The following is a 16,371-nucleotide window of genomic DNA, read 5'->3' as shown; positions in this document are numbered from 1 at the left end:
GGCGGGGCGGGGGGGTCGCCCGAACCCACCGGCAGCCGCCCCGCCGAGAGCGCCGGTGGGTGGCGGGTGCTGGGCCGGGAGCCGGCTGGCGTGGAGGTGTAGGGCCCCCCGGGCGTGGGGCCGTCGGGGCGGTTGGCTGGGGGGGGCCCCGGGGTAACCCCAGCCCGTCACCCTGTCCCCCGGGGCACCGTGCTTGTGGGGCAGGGGGGGCCCGGCTGAGGCAAAGGGGCTGCTGAAGCATCAGCTTTACCCAAAGCAAACCCCAAACAACCCTTCGGGGGGAAACTGGTCCATTGCACTGTGTGCTTCACCCCTGATGAAACCGGGGTGGGAGAGCGGGAGGTGGGAGGGCAGCGACTGGAGCAACCCCGGTTAGACTGGCTTGCACTGGGTGAGACCGCACTGCCCATGAATCCCTTGGTATCAAACAAGTATTGGCGCTGTTGATGGTGTCCTTAGAAGCACACCTGGTAGTTTTAGTCAAATACTCTCCTCTATTGCTCTGTTCACCATGAAGATGAAAGCTATTTCCTCGTAATGTATCACATTGCAGGCTAAGTTTCTTATGGTGAATTTTCTGGAAGAAGTCCAGAGGGTTTGTACTTGTTCCCCAAGAGAAAGTCAGCCAAAGAGATGTTCTCCGAGATTATCTTCTAGCACTTTTCAGGACTATTCAAGTTATGGGCTGTAATCACACTGGCTACCAGTTCAGTTGCCATTCAGAGTAACTGGACCGCTGGCTGGGTACAGCATAGTCATGAGATGCCATAATCTCATTTCATTCACTCACCAGACAGGATGATGCAAGTTCAGTTATTTGCAGTTTGCTGATGGTCTTTAGAGCAGGGCAAGCTGTTACTACAAACCTCGGCACAGGGGTGAAAAGAAGTACTCTTCCAGATCTGTATCTCAGAAGAAAAAAACAATCATTGGAAAGTAAAAGAAGATATTTTTAATAACTGCCCTTATGTGGACATCTACGAGGAGCCTAGTAGGATCCTAATGCTTCAAACAGTCTTGGCAGTCTCAACAGTCAGTTTCGTTTAATGACGTTTCTTCAGAATGAAGTCTTCAGGCTTCTCCTTCTGAGCTTGCTTCATTGAGAAGTAAGGTCACTAAATGTTTGCAGCCAGTCCAGTTTGAGAGTCAAAGTATAACTTTTGCTTCCTTCCTTCTAGCATCACTTGTGTCTGATGAGAACTGAGGTGTGTCCTTGCTTTATTCTGACTTTGGAGCAGTGTAAGATCTTTGTAAGAAAGCTCCTCTTGGGTAGTAGTATTGTGAGCTGCTCTTGCAAGCCTTATCAGTGAGGTTTCCGCTGAATGGAGTAGTTGTCAGTAGATGAACTCTGTGGTGCCAGGAGGGAGAAGAAAGGGGAGAGAAGATCAAAAGATTACAGGGAGATTTCCTGGGAAGGAGCAGAACTTTTTCAGTGTGCATATCTACTTCTTGTAGATACAGCAGGTAAATAACAATTTCAATCTATAGGGTAGAAGCTGCAAATAAGAAGCACAGGGCAAGATACCTGCCTATAGCTCTGGAGAGACATAACAGCATGGCCTTATGCTGTTGCTTTCTCAAGTGGCAGCCTGGGATGGGATGAACAAGTGTGTTGCTGCAGTTGGCCAGGTGCTGCTAACGTTGGCAAGGTCTGTACTGACCAACACAGGGAGGCTGGGGAGAAGCTTGTTAGGGTGAGTTTGCTGTCGCTGAGAAAGATCTTCCCAAATCTAAGCTCATTTGTTCCATAGATTGAATGGCTGCTGACGTAAAACATAATTATTCACCTCCCATGTCCAAGGGACCTACATCTGCTCAGGTCTTTATGTTACTCCTGGAAGTGCAGGGAGCTTGGTGCAAGGATTGGCCCTTGTTCATTCAGATGCTTGCTTGCTCAAGAGCCCTCCAAGCTGTCGGCAATGCCGTCCCTGTTGAATGTCCCCATCTGTGGAACTTGGTCTGATCCAACTTTGAACAAGCCTCAAGTGCGATGCCAGATGCATTTATTTGGATTAGGGTGGTTTTTTTGTATTAGTGACAAATGGAAAGAGGGTTGTGTTACTGATGCTTGCAGAAATACTAATACTGTGATGCTGCTTGTTGTGGGTAGCATATTGCTGCTATGGTGATATGTTTTCTTAAATTGTTACTCTTAAATGCCCTTTCTATATGTCCCTTATGTCATATCAGCAGGGCGGTAGGGAAGGAGTGTATATTTGGGTTCAAGCATGTTTGTGCTTTGTCTTTTCTCAGCCACCATCTTTGCCCCCTTTATAAAGGGGGCCAACACCACCAAGTTGTGCAGTTACCTTGCCCTGTTTGGTTGTGTTTTCACTGGTACTAGTTAAAAACTACAGTGGCTTCAATCCTTGTGTCTTTTTAATAGGAAGTATTTTAGGAATAATATTTTTAGGAAAAGCAAAGAAATAATTGAGTTCTGATTTTTGTTTCTGGCACAGGCTTTGACAGTAGTCTGTTTTCATTATGCATCTTGGTGTATGTATTTTAAACCCCCAAAAAAACAGGCTAATTCCCACTGCAGTGGTGGCGAGAAGTTGAATCCCTTCAACAATGCAAACTTCTGAGGTTCCAGACGGAAGTGTATGGCGAAGCCCCAAGTACTGCTGCTGTCCCTGGGTTTCCCCTCAACCCCCTGTCTCCCCTCACCCTCTACTTTTAAAAACAAAATTATTTACAGGGAATGGCAACAATTGCCCAGAGGTTTTGCTTGTTTAATGTTCTCCTTCCTCCCCGGACGGAAACTGTAACTCTTCCCATAGCTTCCCTCTCTAGCTTCCTTTCGCTTTCTCGAGCAGTTTGCTTACTGCTTCTTTCCAAACCCCTTGGTACTCCTGTCTCCGTGGTGACAAGGGGTGGGGTCTCTGCTCCACATCTGATGCTGACAGGCGCAAATGTGAGCTGATACACCCCGTCAGCCAGGGCCAAGCTGCCCTGCGCCTGGCTTCCAGCACTGGGAGAGCATGCCACCATCGCCTAGGGTGCCCGCACCCGCACCTCCTGGCAATCCAACTTGCCTCAAACTCTCCCTGTGAAATGCATGTGGGCTTGTACCACAGTGGGTCTTCACAGGGAGTATAGTTTGTTATTATAAAACAAGGGGATGGGGAGAGGAAAAGAGTCAGTGCTTATAAAAGGGGCTGTTGGCTATAAGGACCTTCCTACCTGTTCTCTCTTCATGTTACGTTATATATGTAGTCTTTCCTGCCTAATGCAGTTGTGTACTTGTCCGTCTTCTGGGTTTTTTTAAGTATGGCCTACCATGGTTACAGAAATCTTTGTTAAAAAAAAACAAAACCCAAAAACTATTTGGAGCAGCAGTCTGTGGACCTTTTGGCTGACATGTTTTCTGGAGGCTGGGGGCGGGTGTGCGTTTCTGTGTTGTGTTCCTGCTCTACAATTGTCTTTCCTCCCCATCCAGACTAGCAAGGCATCTACAAAAGGAGGCGCAGTCTCAGCACAACAATTCGGAATTCACGGAAGATCAAAAGGTGAGTATTGCTGTTTGCTCGGTCAGGGAGCTTGACTCATAGATGTTGATGTGTACTATGGTTCTTTGTATCTCGCAGACCAGAGCCTTATGAGACGTTTTTTCCTCCCTCGATATACACAAACAGAAACAGAGCCCAGCATGGCTAAAACAGTTGCTGTCATTGGATGTGACAGATGCTGTGCTGTGTAATATTGAATGTCATGTATGCTGGCCAGAGTCCTTTATAACCTGGGTGTTTCTTTTTTTGGGTGACCTTTTGATAACTTGCTTATACAAATTTAGCACAATTCATGTTGTGAAGTCTGAATATAAAATGTCTTGAACTGCAGACATCAGGGTGTGTGAGGAGGATGTTAGCTTAACATGTAACACCTGACTGGGAAGCGTCCTGGCAGAATACTCCCTACTAGTCTCTTAGAATGTTATTTATTTATAATCTTTCAAAATACTGAAATTACTATACTCCTTCCTCCCCCCCCTCAGCTGAAAAGGCTGTTTCTTGTCTCAGCATCATAGTAATGCAAGTCTGTGACAGGATTTAAGAGGAAATTGCTAGCTGAGGTCTCATACGCTGAAGCGTTTTCAGCAAAGTAAAATCTTTTGATATGAGGCCTTGCTAAATTTTCGTGTCTTGTACAAAGGCATGGTTTTTAAGGAACACTAAATTAGAGAACCCCTGTATTTCCAGATTTCCAAGTCATAAGATCACTTGTCTGGGCAATGGCATTGCCTCAAGGTTGACATTTGCTAGCCCAGAATCCCACCTATGGTAATAGTGTGCTAGAGTAATGGGATCTGTGTTTGGAAATGTTGGTCCTGAAAATAAGTCTTGACTACAGAAATTGGAGGTGAACTTGATGTGTTTAAAGAAACTCATTACAAAGAAATACATCTTTACATAGAGTCTGACAGTGGTTTGTAACTGTTTCCTCGACATGGACCAATAAAAAAAGCAAAGAGCTGGTCTTCCATGCTCTGTTTACTTTCTGCAAAGAAGATGGTAGGGAGGCTCCTGATCATCTTAAACTGAGTGATAATCTTGAAGGATTTGGTCAACCTTTTTCTGACCTGAAGGCTTGGGCACCTTGTTAATGTTGGACAGCTGTTTACTCTTTGATTGCTTCTGCTCTCTATCCCTTGCTGTGAGCTTTCTCCATCATTCTCTGCTATAGTCATCTTTACCGCGTGCTTCCCCTCCGTGGATACTTTTGAAAATATGGTTACTTCATGAAGGCAAAGCTGTTAATATCCCTTCTGGAGGCATCATCTCCTGTGAGTATGGGAACCAAAACCACACAGGGCTTTGCTTCCAGATGTTCCCTAAATCTTGTGGAAAGGACCTTGGACCAGATTGTGGAAGTGAGTGAGGTCAGCCATGAGGGAAGGCCTGGGGGGGCTCAGGAAGTGGAGATAACTGACCTCAGATGTTAGATGCGCAACTGCGATCAAGTCTCAAGGAGTGGCTGTTTTGAATCCTTGCAGAGTGATACCTGTTACTAAAGCTGATGTAACTTACGAGAGAGGTTGATGTTTATATCACTTCGTTTTTTTTGTGGATCAGTAAGGAGCTGATGCACTGAAACTTTGAGTCTGGTTATCAAATGGTGGTGCCCGTTTCATTAATCACATACACAACTGAATTCCCCAATATTTTGTTGAGAGAACGTTCTCTTTTCCTCCTCTACCACGAGGAATGCTAGTCACAACAAAAATAAGAGTCCTGCTATTGCTTTGAAAGAAGCACTTAAAACCCTGTACAGCAAAATCTTTTAGTCTGATGTTAAGCTCCTTGCTGTTTTGGCCTTCCCTATTTCTGCAGGAGCTCGGCCAGTATAATCTAGTGATCATGACCAATTACTATCATCACTAGTATCACTTACTCGGCATGTAGGAGTAGAGTTTAGCACAATTCTAGGTTTTCAAGCAGTTTGGTTAAATAGAAGTGTATCTTCTCTCTCACCACCCTTCAAAAAATCTACATACCAAAAAACTGCTTTTGCTCAACTAAGTTCCTGCCAATGCATCCACCAGCATGCTATTTCCTCCTGGTTCCAGAAAGTCTCTTTCACTAATATCTTGTCTTTCTGAGGTTCTGCATGTCATCTAAGAACCACCTCTTTATTTTTCTGAATGTAGAACAGTGTGTAAACTTCAGGGTTTGCTTATCTGATATTACTGGCCAAGGCTGTGCACAGAATTTCATAGATTGAAGAAGGCAAGGCTATGAAGCTAATTATGATTTCCAGTTGCTTGATCTACCCTCACTACAGTGTTTGTGTAGATTTACAGTTAGCTTTTTTCCAAAGGTTCATAAATAGTGCTGAGAATTACTATGAGGCTGCCACTGTTTCTTACCTGACGTACTCTGTGGGGAAGATCTATTTCAGCAGTGATTTCTCTGTACCAAGGGAAAACTACTAGCTTTACAGCTACAGGGAAAGGACAAGGCTAGGTTCAAATCCTCAGCCCCATCTGTCTGTATAAACTTTGACCATGTTTGGGTTTATTTCATGCATTGCAGGTGGTGTTACAGTGCAGATATGACCACAGCATAGTTGATGGTGTGTTACTTGCTAATGTAATCATACAATCTGTTAATCTAACAGCACTTGACAGATACCATCAATTTCTTTCCTAGGCGTACTGTGAGCCAGTTATCATTTATCTTACAATAAATGTATTGTTTATGGTAAGAATTCAGACTTTTAAATATTCATCTCTTGTCTTTTTGCTATTGATCTCAAGGGTCTGTTTTGAAACACTATATGCTACTTCCCTTGATAGAGCAGACTAGTCTCCAGAATTTGCCGTTCATTCCTGGATTTTCAGCTTTTTGGGGGTTGTCATCTTATATCTACTGCTGGACATAATTCTGGAGTTTTAGTTATTAGGGAAGGCTCTGTCTTGACTTGGATAATTGACAATGCTGGAATCTTCATTAACGATTGTGAATTTTGTTGAAGAATTTCTCTGCAGATAAATATTGTAAACAACAAATAATTGTGTTTTAAATCTAGTCACCCTGCAACAGCTTTAAGGAGGCTGTGCAACAATTTCATCACCTGGAAGCTGTGTGTATGGAATATTAACAGATACAGATACTGGTGGGTTTACCTCAATCTTAACATCTGCATCCTGCTGTTCTTTATTTTACCTTCGTTCTCTAAAAATCCCATCTTCATTCATGGTCAACCACTGTGTTTTGCTACATGAATTGTTCCAGTTAGGTTTGGCCATGGTTGTCAGCTTGCCTCCAGCTACAGTTACTCTCACCCAGTTCTGTATGCAATAAATTTGACCTTTAAAGCCCTCTTCTAACAGCAGTTGTTGCTTCTCGTGTAACTGTTTTTGTGCTAGGCTGAGTTTTCGGCAGTATTGGAAAATCACGCTTTTTTTATGCAAAGGTAACTTGCTGAAATAAGAGCACTGTTGAACAGTCTTAGCATGATTCATTAAACTACTGGTCTCCTAACAGCCTAGACCTCTCTTTAAAGCCAAACTCTGCTCTGGCTCTGTATTTATGCAAACATCTTTGACTGCATTACAGTTAGCACAGTCATTACTCACACAACTGCACTGAAGAAACCTTGACTACGGGATCAACTGACTTTTTCCCTTTCTAATCATGAGTTTACATAAAACTGAATCTTAGCTATTTTAAACTGGCAAAGTTAATTATGGCTTCGGTCTTTCTAATGAGATGCAGAATGTTTTCCCTGCTGCAAAAATGAGCCTTTGCATGGGATAGTTGCAGCTGAAAATGATAGCAGTGTTTAGCTGCATTTTTAACTTTTGGGTTGGGTGTGGTCCCTTAAAAAAATAGTTATGAATAATGCCTGCTGGGAGCTTGCCATGTTTCAATAGATTCCATATAAAACCTATTCTTTACTATTTTAAGACTCCCAAACTCTCTTCAGTTAATCTGTTTCTAGAGCCATTATTGCCCTTCAGCCCCCGGGAGCCAGAGGACACACATTTTGTATTGCTGCTTGTCGTGTTAGGAGGTACCTAGTTCAGGCAGTTCTAAGAATACGGAGTTACAAATCTGCAGGATTGGAAACAGGGGTGTTGCTGAGTTTATCAGTGAATTGACAAAGGAGATACAGGTTGAGCAGTGCTTCTTGAGACCTCATTTACGGGGTGGGCTTAACACTCTGCATGAGTGACAGGGAGGGGAAGAGCCATGTGAAAATTTGTTTACATGTTCTGATTCCATGGTGAGGCACGAATACTGTGTGCTGGCGCCCTGCGAACTCGTAGCCCTCTTTCTGTGGTGCAGTCAGAGGGGTTTTGATCTAACACGGAATGGGTATGCTCTTTGCTCAGCCGTCAACACCCAAACCATCGGAACAGCTGGGTTTTTGCAAGTGTTAGAGCTGTAGTCAAACCTCAGAGATTTCCCCTCCCTTCCCTAGGGAACCTCTGGATTCCTTTCTTTTACCCATTACTTTCACACCTTCCTCTTTAAGATTCTACCTTTGCAAATGTATCTTTCCAGATGTTTTAAAATATAGAAAGGAATTCCTTTTGTTATACTGCAAGCTGATTAGATGGATGTAGGGCATTCTCACCCTAGGGACTAAGAATCTGCTTCTGCAGTACTACCTTGTGTCCTCCCATCCAGCCTGAAGATACAGGTAAATCCACAACACCCATGTGTGGAGTGTGGGTCTGAAAGTGTCAAAATGAACCCAGGACTGTATATACTAATTTCTTCTTCAAAAATCTGTGTTTTTCTAACCTATGCTGGAGATCCAGCTATGGATCTCTGTTATGTAGCAGAATTTATTTCAGGGACATAAAGTTTGTTGACTGAACCTAGACTACAAAATGAACCTCAACAGAAATGGAGCTATAATATTTTTACTGTGCCATGTTGCATGCAAGCATACGCTCATGTTGCTCTGTATTAAAATTCCCAAACAGCACACCACTGCACATGCTGCATCCTAGGCAGAAGAGAAAACGATGTGTCCTATGCTAATACACATCACTTGCTGCTTTCCTGGAAGGTGCTCAAAAGAACTGAATTTTTTATAAGACCTCCGTACAACAGACAGCAATATAAACTACGAGGATGTAAAGTCTGGGCTAATGCCATGTTTTAACAGAGTGTTTAAGATGAGAGGAGATACCAGTTTGGGGAGAAATGGCTTTGAAAGCTTTGATGAGCTTGTGGTGGCAGATGAAAATCAGGTTATCTGAGGCTTTTACACACTCCAGCTGTTGGCTCTGCCCTTGAGGTATTGATGTCTGATCTGCTTTTGATTCCGCTCCTGAACTCTTTCAACTTTCAGTGTGGCGTAAGGTGAACTGAAACTGGAGCCACTTAGCTTTTAGTCCAGTCTGTTGAAACTAGCGGTGGCCCAGGAGCTGACTGAGAAGCAGTTCTGACTGCAGGAGAGTCAAGGCAGATGACTGCAGAAGGTAGCTGTGAATGCACGCCCAGTTCTTATCTGCTGCTACAAACTTCTTGGAGCCCTAAAATGTAAACCTCCTTTAAAGGGAAGTTTTGGCTTTTGACTTGATACAGCGGAACTTGCCAGATGCCCGTACTCTTGAAGCTCTTTGCTATAGTTGTGCTTGAGGAAATCTTTTCCTCCCCTTGCATACAGCTCGAGGGGAGCTGTTTCTATACTGTGTGGTTTAAGAGGAGAAAATGAGTTACAGGTGCATATTTCAACTTTTATCTTCCTTCTGAGGGGAAATCTTACTTTGAAAATAACCTGCTTTTCTTTATAGCTTCATTGTTGCTATTTTTCTTGCCCTATAAATGTTCCACAGAGCATTTTGCATTATATTTGGCCCTTATCTCTGCAGATAAACCTAGTTTTCCTTCACTAAAACCTTTTAGTTAATGAAAAAATTTGTGATGGTCAAGCAAGGTAAAATACACTGTGCAGTGGTGTCCACTTGATGTCAGTTATGGAAGTCTGAATTCCTCTTGTTTTTTTTTCAGCTGGTAGCAGTACAAACAAATGTGACTTGCTGGAGCTTCTTACTTTGTGAGACATAAAGGCTTAAGTAGCACTGTCTTCAAAGTAAGACTGCTAGTAATGGGCTATTTTGAAGCCCTTCCCTCTCTTCTACATTTTAAAATAAAAATGAGATATTGCATCACAGTTCTGCTCAGGGATGTTTTAGATAGCTGACAAGTTTGAATCAAAGCATCTATTTCATGCTTCACTAGGAGTTTAAATGTCTTAAAATTACGAAAATAGAAAGTTAGAAAAATAATCCGCCTTTATACTTCCTCTCCCACCACAACCCACAAAAGCAGACCATGTTTTTTCAGTGCTGAGATACTGGGCTTCTGTAACTTCCAAGGAGGGCTGACCTGGTCTGCTAAGATTGTAAGCCCGATAGAGGAACTGTAGACATGACTCCTAAAAGGGCAAATTAGAACAAACCACTCAAGTTCTCAGAAGGTAATATACTGGTTGGTTTGGATTTGGTTTTTTTCTTTCTCTCCCCTATCACTTCAGAGCAGTTGAGTTTATGAACAATTTATGATGTGGTAGGCATTATTACAGTTTCTGCTGAGTGAATGACCCCCATCTGTGTTGATGAGCTGTGGGAGGGGATTTAAGTGGCAGAGGTCTGTTTCATCTATTGGGCTTTCAGAAAATCTTGTTTGTGTATAAAAAAGCTTTTGATGTTGAATGATCTGGTACTGAATAATAGATCTGAAATCTTTGCAATAAAAAGCGATTGTTCGTATTTGTATCTTAACGTGAATATGAAAGAATACAGTCTCAGTGCTAAATTAAGTTTGGGGTGTGTTTGTTTTTTCTTTCAGAAAACCATAGCTAAAATTGCAACATGCTTGGAACTGAGAAGTGCAGCTTTACAGGTATAGCTCTTTTTCCTACGTGACTTCATGCTTTAGTGATACGTAACTGTAGAGCTTTTTAAAGCTAGTTTAGTGTCTTCAGACATAGCCAAAACTTCTGAAAACAGAGTGAACAAACCCTTGAACACTTGGACTTTCCAGGTTATTAACATGATGCCCCAAGTGGCTGCCTTAAAAACCTTTAAGTGCATATATGAGCATATATTAGGGTTTGTACAGGAATTTAACTGCAGGTCTTGTGTCTTTGGTTCTTTGCCTCATTTTCCTCCTTCAGAACTGATTAGTTTGTCTTCCTAACCTGTGTGCAAGGGTAGAAAGATCCCCGGAGTGACCCTTGCACTAATTCAGCCGCTTCATAAATCATAATAGAGCACAAGGAAGAACGCCTGTGTAGAATAAAAATGACTTTGTAACAGTCATGAAAACTGGCAGTGCTGTAGGCAAGTGGGTGAAAATAATGATTTCGAATCTGCTCCTTGGGCTTTTGCTGGACTGAAGGTAGATGTCATGGAAGTGAATTTCTTTTTCTCTCGGCACAATATTATCCCCAAAACAGAAGGGGAGTGAGAGAAATTTCCAAAAGAGCGTGGATGTGGGAGGGATGAATCAACTGAAGCAAAGTCTGGGTTACTGGATCACCTCTTTACCAACAAAGAGTGGTGACAGGCAGATTTTGTATCAAGTTACTCACAGCAGCGCTCCTGAGTACTTCACATTGCTGTACAAGGTACAGCAGCTCCATTGTGCTGCCTTCAATTGTCTGAGAGGTTAGGGTACAGTGACAATTTAGGCAGCATGCTGGAACTGGACTAATGAGGTGGGGGCTGACCAGTCTCAAGGCTGTACAGCGTTTGAAGAATTTTTTGGTTAGCTCTACCTGTCTTTCTATTTTGGTCTAATCTAGGGTGTTTGAACAGCGTTGCATTTGCTCTGAGTCTCTGGTTTTGTGACAAGGGCAGGTGTGTTCCATTCTGGGACAGCTTCGTGGGTCAGGTCACATCTCAGAGCAACAGCAGAAGATGCAGCAATGTCATAACCTGCCAAACTGAAGAGATGATGTCTTGCAAGAACAGCCTGCCTTGCTGTTGGTTCCTCAGCAATAACTCAAGGATTTTATAACCTGTGTTGAGGGTACTAGAACTTCTCATTCACTTCACTTTGGGGAGTGTTTTACTTGCTGCAGTTCTGTTATGATTTCTTAGCAGAGACTAAAGCAGTTAGTGAGTGTGGTCATCTTTTCCCATTCTTCTAACAGTATGGATGTAGCTGCTTTACTGCCCTTCTGTAGTCTTGCAGAAGGTCCCTGTTGACACTTGGGCAAAATCGAGAAAAAAACAAAACAAAACCCATTGGGCCTTAAAGAAATGTTGGAAACAATGGGTAATCTTAAGAGATGCCAAGGGTGCAATGGCACAATAGGTAAGACCTGATCCTCTGCCTAAAAGAGGATGTCTAGTGTCAATCCTCTTATTCGCACTGCTTTTCTTATGCCAGCTCTGCCACTTGTCATCTCAGAACAGGCTAGTTCAGCTTGCCAAACTGGCAGTGAACAGCCTCAGAATAAAAATTTAAAAACCTCTCTGTTGAGTTCTTAAGTCAAACAGGCTTACTAAGAAACAGACATGTGCTGCAGGCAGATGAGGAAACTGCATCATCAGAGTTGAAAGAAAGGAGAGATGGGAATCCCTCTTCCAGTTGCAGTGAGCTCTTAGCCGAGTGTTTTGTCAGGCTTTTCCTGTATACTGTAATTTCTGCCAGTGTTACAATGTTGGACGTGTGTCTTGAACTGTGAATGCTCCTGTTGGAGCAGTGCAGTCTTACAGCTGATCTTGCTTCAGAACAACTTGATTGGGGAAGAATTAAAACAAGTCCCTCTGTCTTAATGTTCCTGTGTGTAATAAGTATGCAAGACCAACTAGTTGCTTTAAGAATATTTATCTTGCATTAGAGCTTGGAACATGGGATAAGTTTGTTCTCAATAAATGAGAAGTGATGTACTTTCTGCCTCACCTGTGAACCTAGCCTCTGTTGGGGAGATTTTGTTTGGATGTTTTTAGGATGTAGCTTTGAAGTAACTTGGTATGCTTGAATAAAGGAAGCACCTTGCATGCTTATTCTAAGATTTGGTAGCTCTGTCTGAGGGGAAGGTGCATGCTAAGTTCTAACTCTTTCTTTGTAATGTCCTAGTCCACCCAGTCACAGGATGAATTTAAGCTTGAGGATCTGAAGAAGTTGGAACCAAGTAAGTAGTATCTTTGTATTATAAGTGAGTGACATCTGTCATTACAGTGGAAAATACGACAGCAGCAGCATGAATGCTGACTGACCACAATGTGGTTTGACAGTAATGCTGGTTATAGGTGGTTCTTCCAAATGTCTGTTACCATGTAGGCAAAGCCTGATGTGTATTAAGGAATGTAATGTAAGGAACTTCAAAGTATGGTAGTCCTAATGTGTCAGATAATGTATTCATCTTTATTCTCAGGTAAGTAATTCTTTGGGTGCTGCTAATTTTTGCACAAAATAGTACTTTAAGCTATCAGTAGTACAGTATACAATCAGCTGGAAAATTTACCTGCACATTTCTTATTTGAGCTGAATTTCAACACTTTGTGGTCTTCCTCATTGCAGCATAAAATTTATTTTTTCTTCTGAAAATATTTAACTTGTGCTCATGGTAGCCAATCACCTGTCACTTACCACCATAATGCTACCAGACTAATGAAGTTAAGAGTCAAAGTGAGGATGTGAGTCAGTCTTTGAAGGGTTTTGTGTGATGTTGTTTTTTCCCAACTGATCCTGGGTCAGTTCTTGGTGTGTCAATCCAGAAATAACTTTTTCATGTAGGAAGTATCTATTTATCTGCTACGTTTTCCTTCCCGTAACACTGGCTGCTTTGTTCTCAAAGCATCCTTATGATCAGAGCTTCCACATCTAAGCAATATTATCCTGAATGCTAACATTTCTGCTATTCTTGGGGAACAGGAGATGTGGAAGAGCTTTTTTCATGCTGGCAAAAGCTCGTTTTATTTTGCTTCTGTCACAATTGTATCATTAAGGGTGATTTTGGGGATAAACATGATGGGCAGACAAGTGTTTCCACTTCATGTATAAGCTGAGCTTCTCTGCACTCCCATTCTCTACGTAACCAGCACAGGATCCCACAGGGAAGCTTGTCAAGAAGCAGGGCATTGAATTGAGGTTCCTAATGTCACTACCAGAACAGAGTCCAAATGATTTTAAACTGTTGCCTGAAAATGGAAAGTGAAGGTACCTTACAAGACTGCTAGGTCTGTGGAGACCATAACCCCGGAAAGGGTTTAACTATGTGTTGGAAGTATTAGGTCTTTCTCAATCTGCATATTGCGTGTCTGGCTTTTGCATCCTCAGATTTGGGATTATTTTGTATAGGTACTCCTGTTCTCTCTTTACAAAATATTTAAAATGTTGTAATAATTTAATGACTGTGGATTTTAGACTCTGTTGTGCAAATGCCCTCCCTGTGAGTGACTGAATGATGGAAGAGGGAGAGGAATCATGTTTTAATTGATCAAACTGTTCTACAAATCAAAGGAAGTGAATATTGAAAGGTTTAGTCAGAATTTACATTCTGCCAACAGACATAAAGCTTCCCTTGAATGCCTCCTTCTCTTAAAAGCCAAAATTTCAGTTACTGTACAACAGTCCTGTTGCTTATCTTGCCCTCCCTCAGAGAACTGATTTTTAGCTGTCAAAAAACTGTTCAGCAGTGTGAAGTGGATTCAGCCCATGCTTCATACAACAAGCAACTGTATTAAAACTGAAGAAGAGTGTGTGGCCATCAGTTTTCAAAGACACTGAGTTATTTTCCTTGGAGGAGAACGGGTGCGTCTACGACAACAATTGAACATTGATGTTCTTAATGCTGCTGTCTGACTTGGATTGTTCTGGCCTCTTTCTCTCTGAATTGTGCCTTTGTTTTGTGTTTTGTAAGTATGTCTTGAATAGAGTAAATCTTAATCAGGCCAACACCAGCCATTTCATAAAATACACCATGAAGTGTTTTAATTTGCATGTTGTCAATTTTTCTCTTGCGTTCTACCAGAAAAAGCTAAAAAAATCTGGGCTGGCAAGCAAATAAGCAATTCCTTTGTTAGGTCAAGCCATTCTATTAGGGTGGAACGAAAACAGCTATTCACACAATTTGGCTTGTTTTAATTACTTTTGTGCCTGAAGCTGTCAAAATGGCTGAGAAATTTGGTTTGGGTGTTGTTATAACAACCAAGGCCCTTAGATTTAAGCTTTTTTTTTTTCCCCCTTGTGTTCTCAAGTTCTAACTTTTCCTACTTAAGTGTGCATTTCACGCAGCTTGGAAAGTGAAGCAGTTGGCTAGTTTTGTTTATAGGATTTGTCACTGAATCTTTTGTGCTAGAATAATGCTGCAGAAGGGTCCATACGTACAAATAGTTCTACAGTCTTGTGAAATTATTGCTAGCACATTGGATCTCACAAATCCTTTTCTTGTGAAAGCCTATATCAGTGTTATAATACATGTTATGAATGGATAGGCTGGCACATCCTGTGTGTGATAATTCTAGCCGCTAAGCGACTTGTTTCAAAGTCAGCGTGTGTGTATTATAAGAGAAGTAGATACTGGGTTGTACTGGGGAGCCTGATAACTCAATTATTTTCTGTTGTCTGTTTTAAAAAAAAAAAGATCAGTACAGGTATCATAGGCTGTCACTAAAAATCTAAATGGACAGTGGTCTTCACCAAGTTAGTGTGTACTGGTCTTACTGCTCATGTTGGTAATTTCTTTTGAAATCTTTCAAGAAAGAGCCAACTGCTGATAAAATCAATGTGATTCTGTCCAATGTCACAAAAGAAAAGGCAGCTTCTGCACAAGAGCCTGCAGAACAGTATTTTAAAAAGATTTCTCTTGAAAAGTGACATAAATGTAGGCCACAGTGCTGGGATCTGCTCATTAGTTACACACATGGAGAACTTTCTGTGAATCCTGTTCTCAGCAGCAGCATTACAAAGGGGAAGTGCTCTTTCTCCCAGAGGCAATGTGGGTTTTTAAAAACAAAACAAAAACCAAAAAAGCACAAACCAGCCTCTTAAAGCTTGAGTGTCTTATGCAGTATTGCAAGGGAGATTCCTTTTCATTGTAACCTAATGTTTTTTTCTGTGATCTGGTTATTTTCATTTAAATCAACTGCAACTGGCGCTCGTGATAGGTGTAAAGAGGACTTGCCTTTTCCTCAAAGGATGATTGTTGCATTGCTGTTTCATTGGTTTGCTTTCCCTTAATGACTTTGAGTAAGTATTTCACCAGGCTGAGTGCTGCAGATCCAGTTCTTATCCTGATGATTTTTAAAGGAGCACTTTAGTAAATCACTGTATTACAACTTGGCAAAATTATTTGCCATTGGTGATGAGACAGAGTTGAAGGCCTTTTAAAAACCTGATCCACAGCTTTCTGCTGGCCAAAGGCAAGAGGCTCTGGATGGTGTTTCCAGAAGTGTTTCTGAGCTAAACATTCAGCATCGCCTCCGTTACCAACACCGCAGCGTGCTGCGGTGGGCAGGTCCCGTCCCAAGGCCTGTGTGCTAGGCTGCAGCTCTGTGGCAGGAGGGTGCATTCAGCTCTGCCTGCATACAGCATCAACATTTTAGGCACTGTAAAACTGTTTGCCTTTTTCCTGTGCTCGTATCAGTGGAGTATTTTGTGCCCTCTAGTGATGGCTGAATTACTAGAACGTTTTTTTCAGGGGATGTTCATTCATGTAGCGAGAGAAACTGGTCATTGCGAGGAGAGGAATCTGGTGCTTATCAACCTTTGGAAGGTGGGAGGAGAACTACTGTAATTTCTACTGCTTCTGTGTAACGTGCCCGTGATCTGTAAGAGATCTCGCTTTACTGAGGTTTTTCTGCCTGGGGCAGTTTCACTTTCTGTCTCTGGTATGATGTAGCTATCTATCCAAGAGCTGGGGAATTCTGAGAGTGATAAAAATCCCCTTCTTTTC

General features: G+C 42.2%; 1 protein-coding gene across 2 annotated transcripts in view; it reads left to right on the top strand.

Moving 5' to 3' along the window:
* Positions 1-16,371, top strand: part of AIDA (axin interactor, dorsalization associated) — a 29,857-nt gene that overhangs the window by 371 nt on the left and 13,115 nt on the right. For both annotated transcript variants that reach the window (XM_059834239.1, XM_059834231.1), the window contains exons 2-4: positions 3,440-3,509; positions 10,311-10,364; positions 12,552-12,606. In XM_059834239.1, coding sequence (XP_059690222.1) covers positions 3,440-3,509; positions 10,311-10,364; positions 12,552-12,606 — 179 coding nt within the window. The remainder of the gene's footprint in view (positions 1-3,439; positions 3,510-10,310; positions 10,365-12,551; positions 12,607-16,371) is intronic.

Source organism: Gavia stellata, chromosome 2 (genome assembly GCF_030936135.1).
Source record: "Gavia stellata isolate bGavSte3 chromosome 2, bGavSte3.hap2, whole genome shotgun sequence".
NCBI classification, from domain to species: domain Eukaryota; kingdom Metazoa; phylum Chordata; class Aves; order Gaviiformes; family Gaviidae; genus Gavia; species Gavia stellata.
This window is presented reverse-complemented; position numbering and strand designations above follow the sequence as displayed.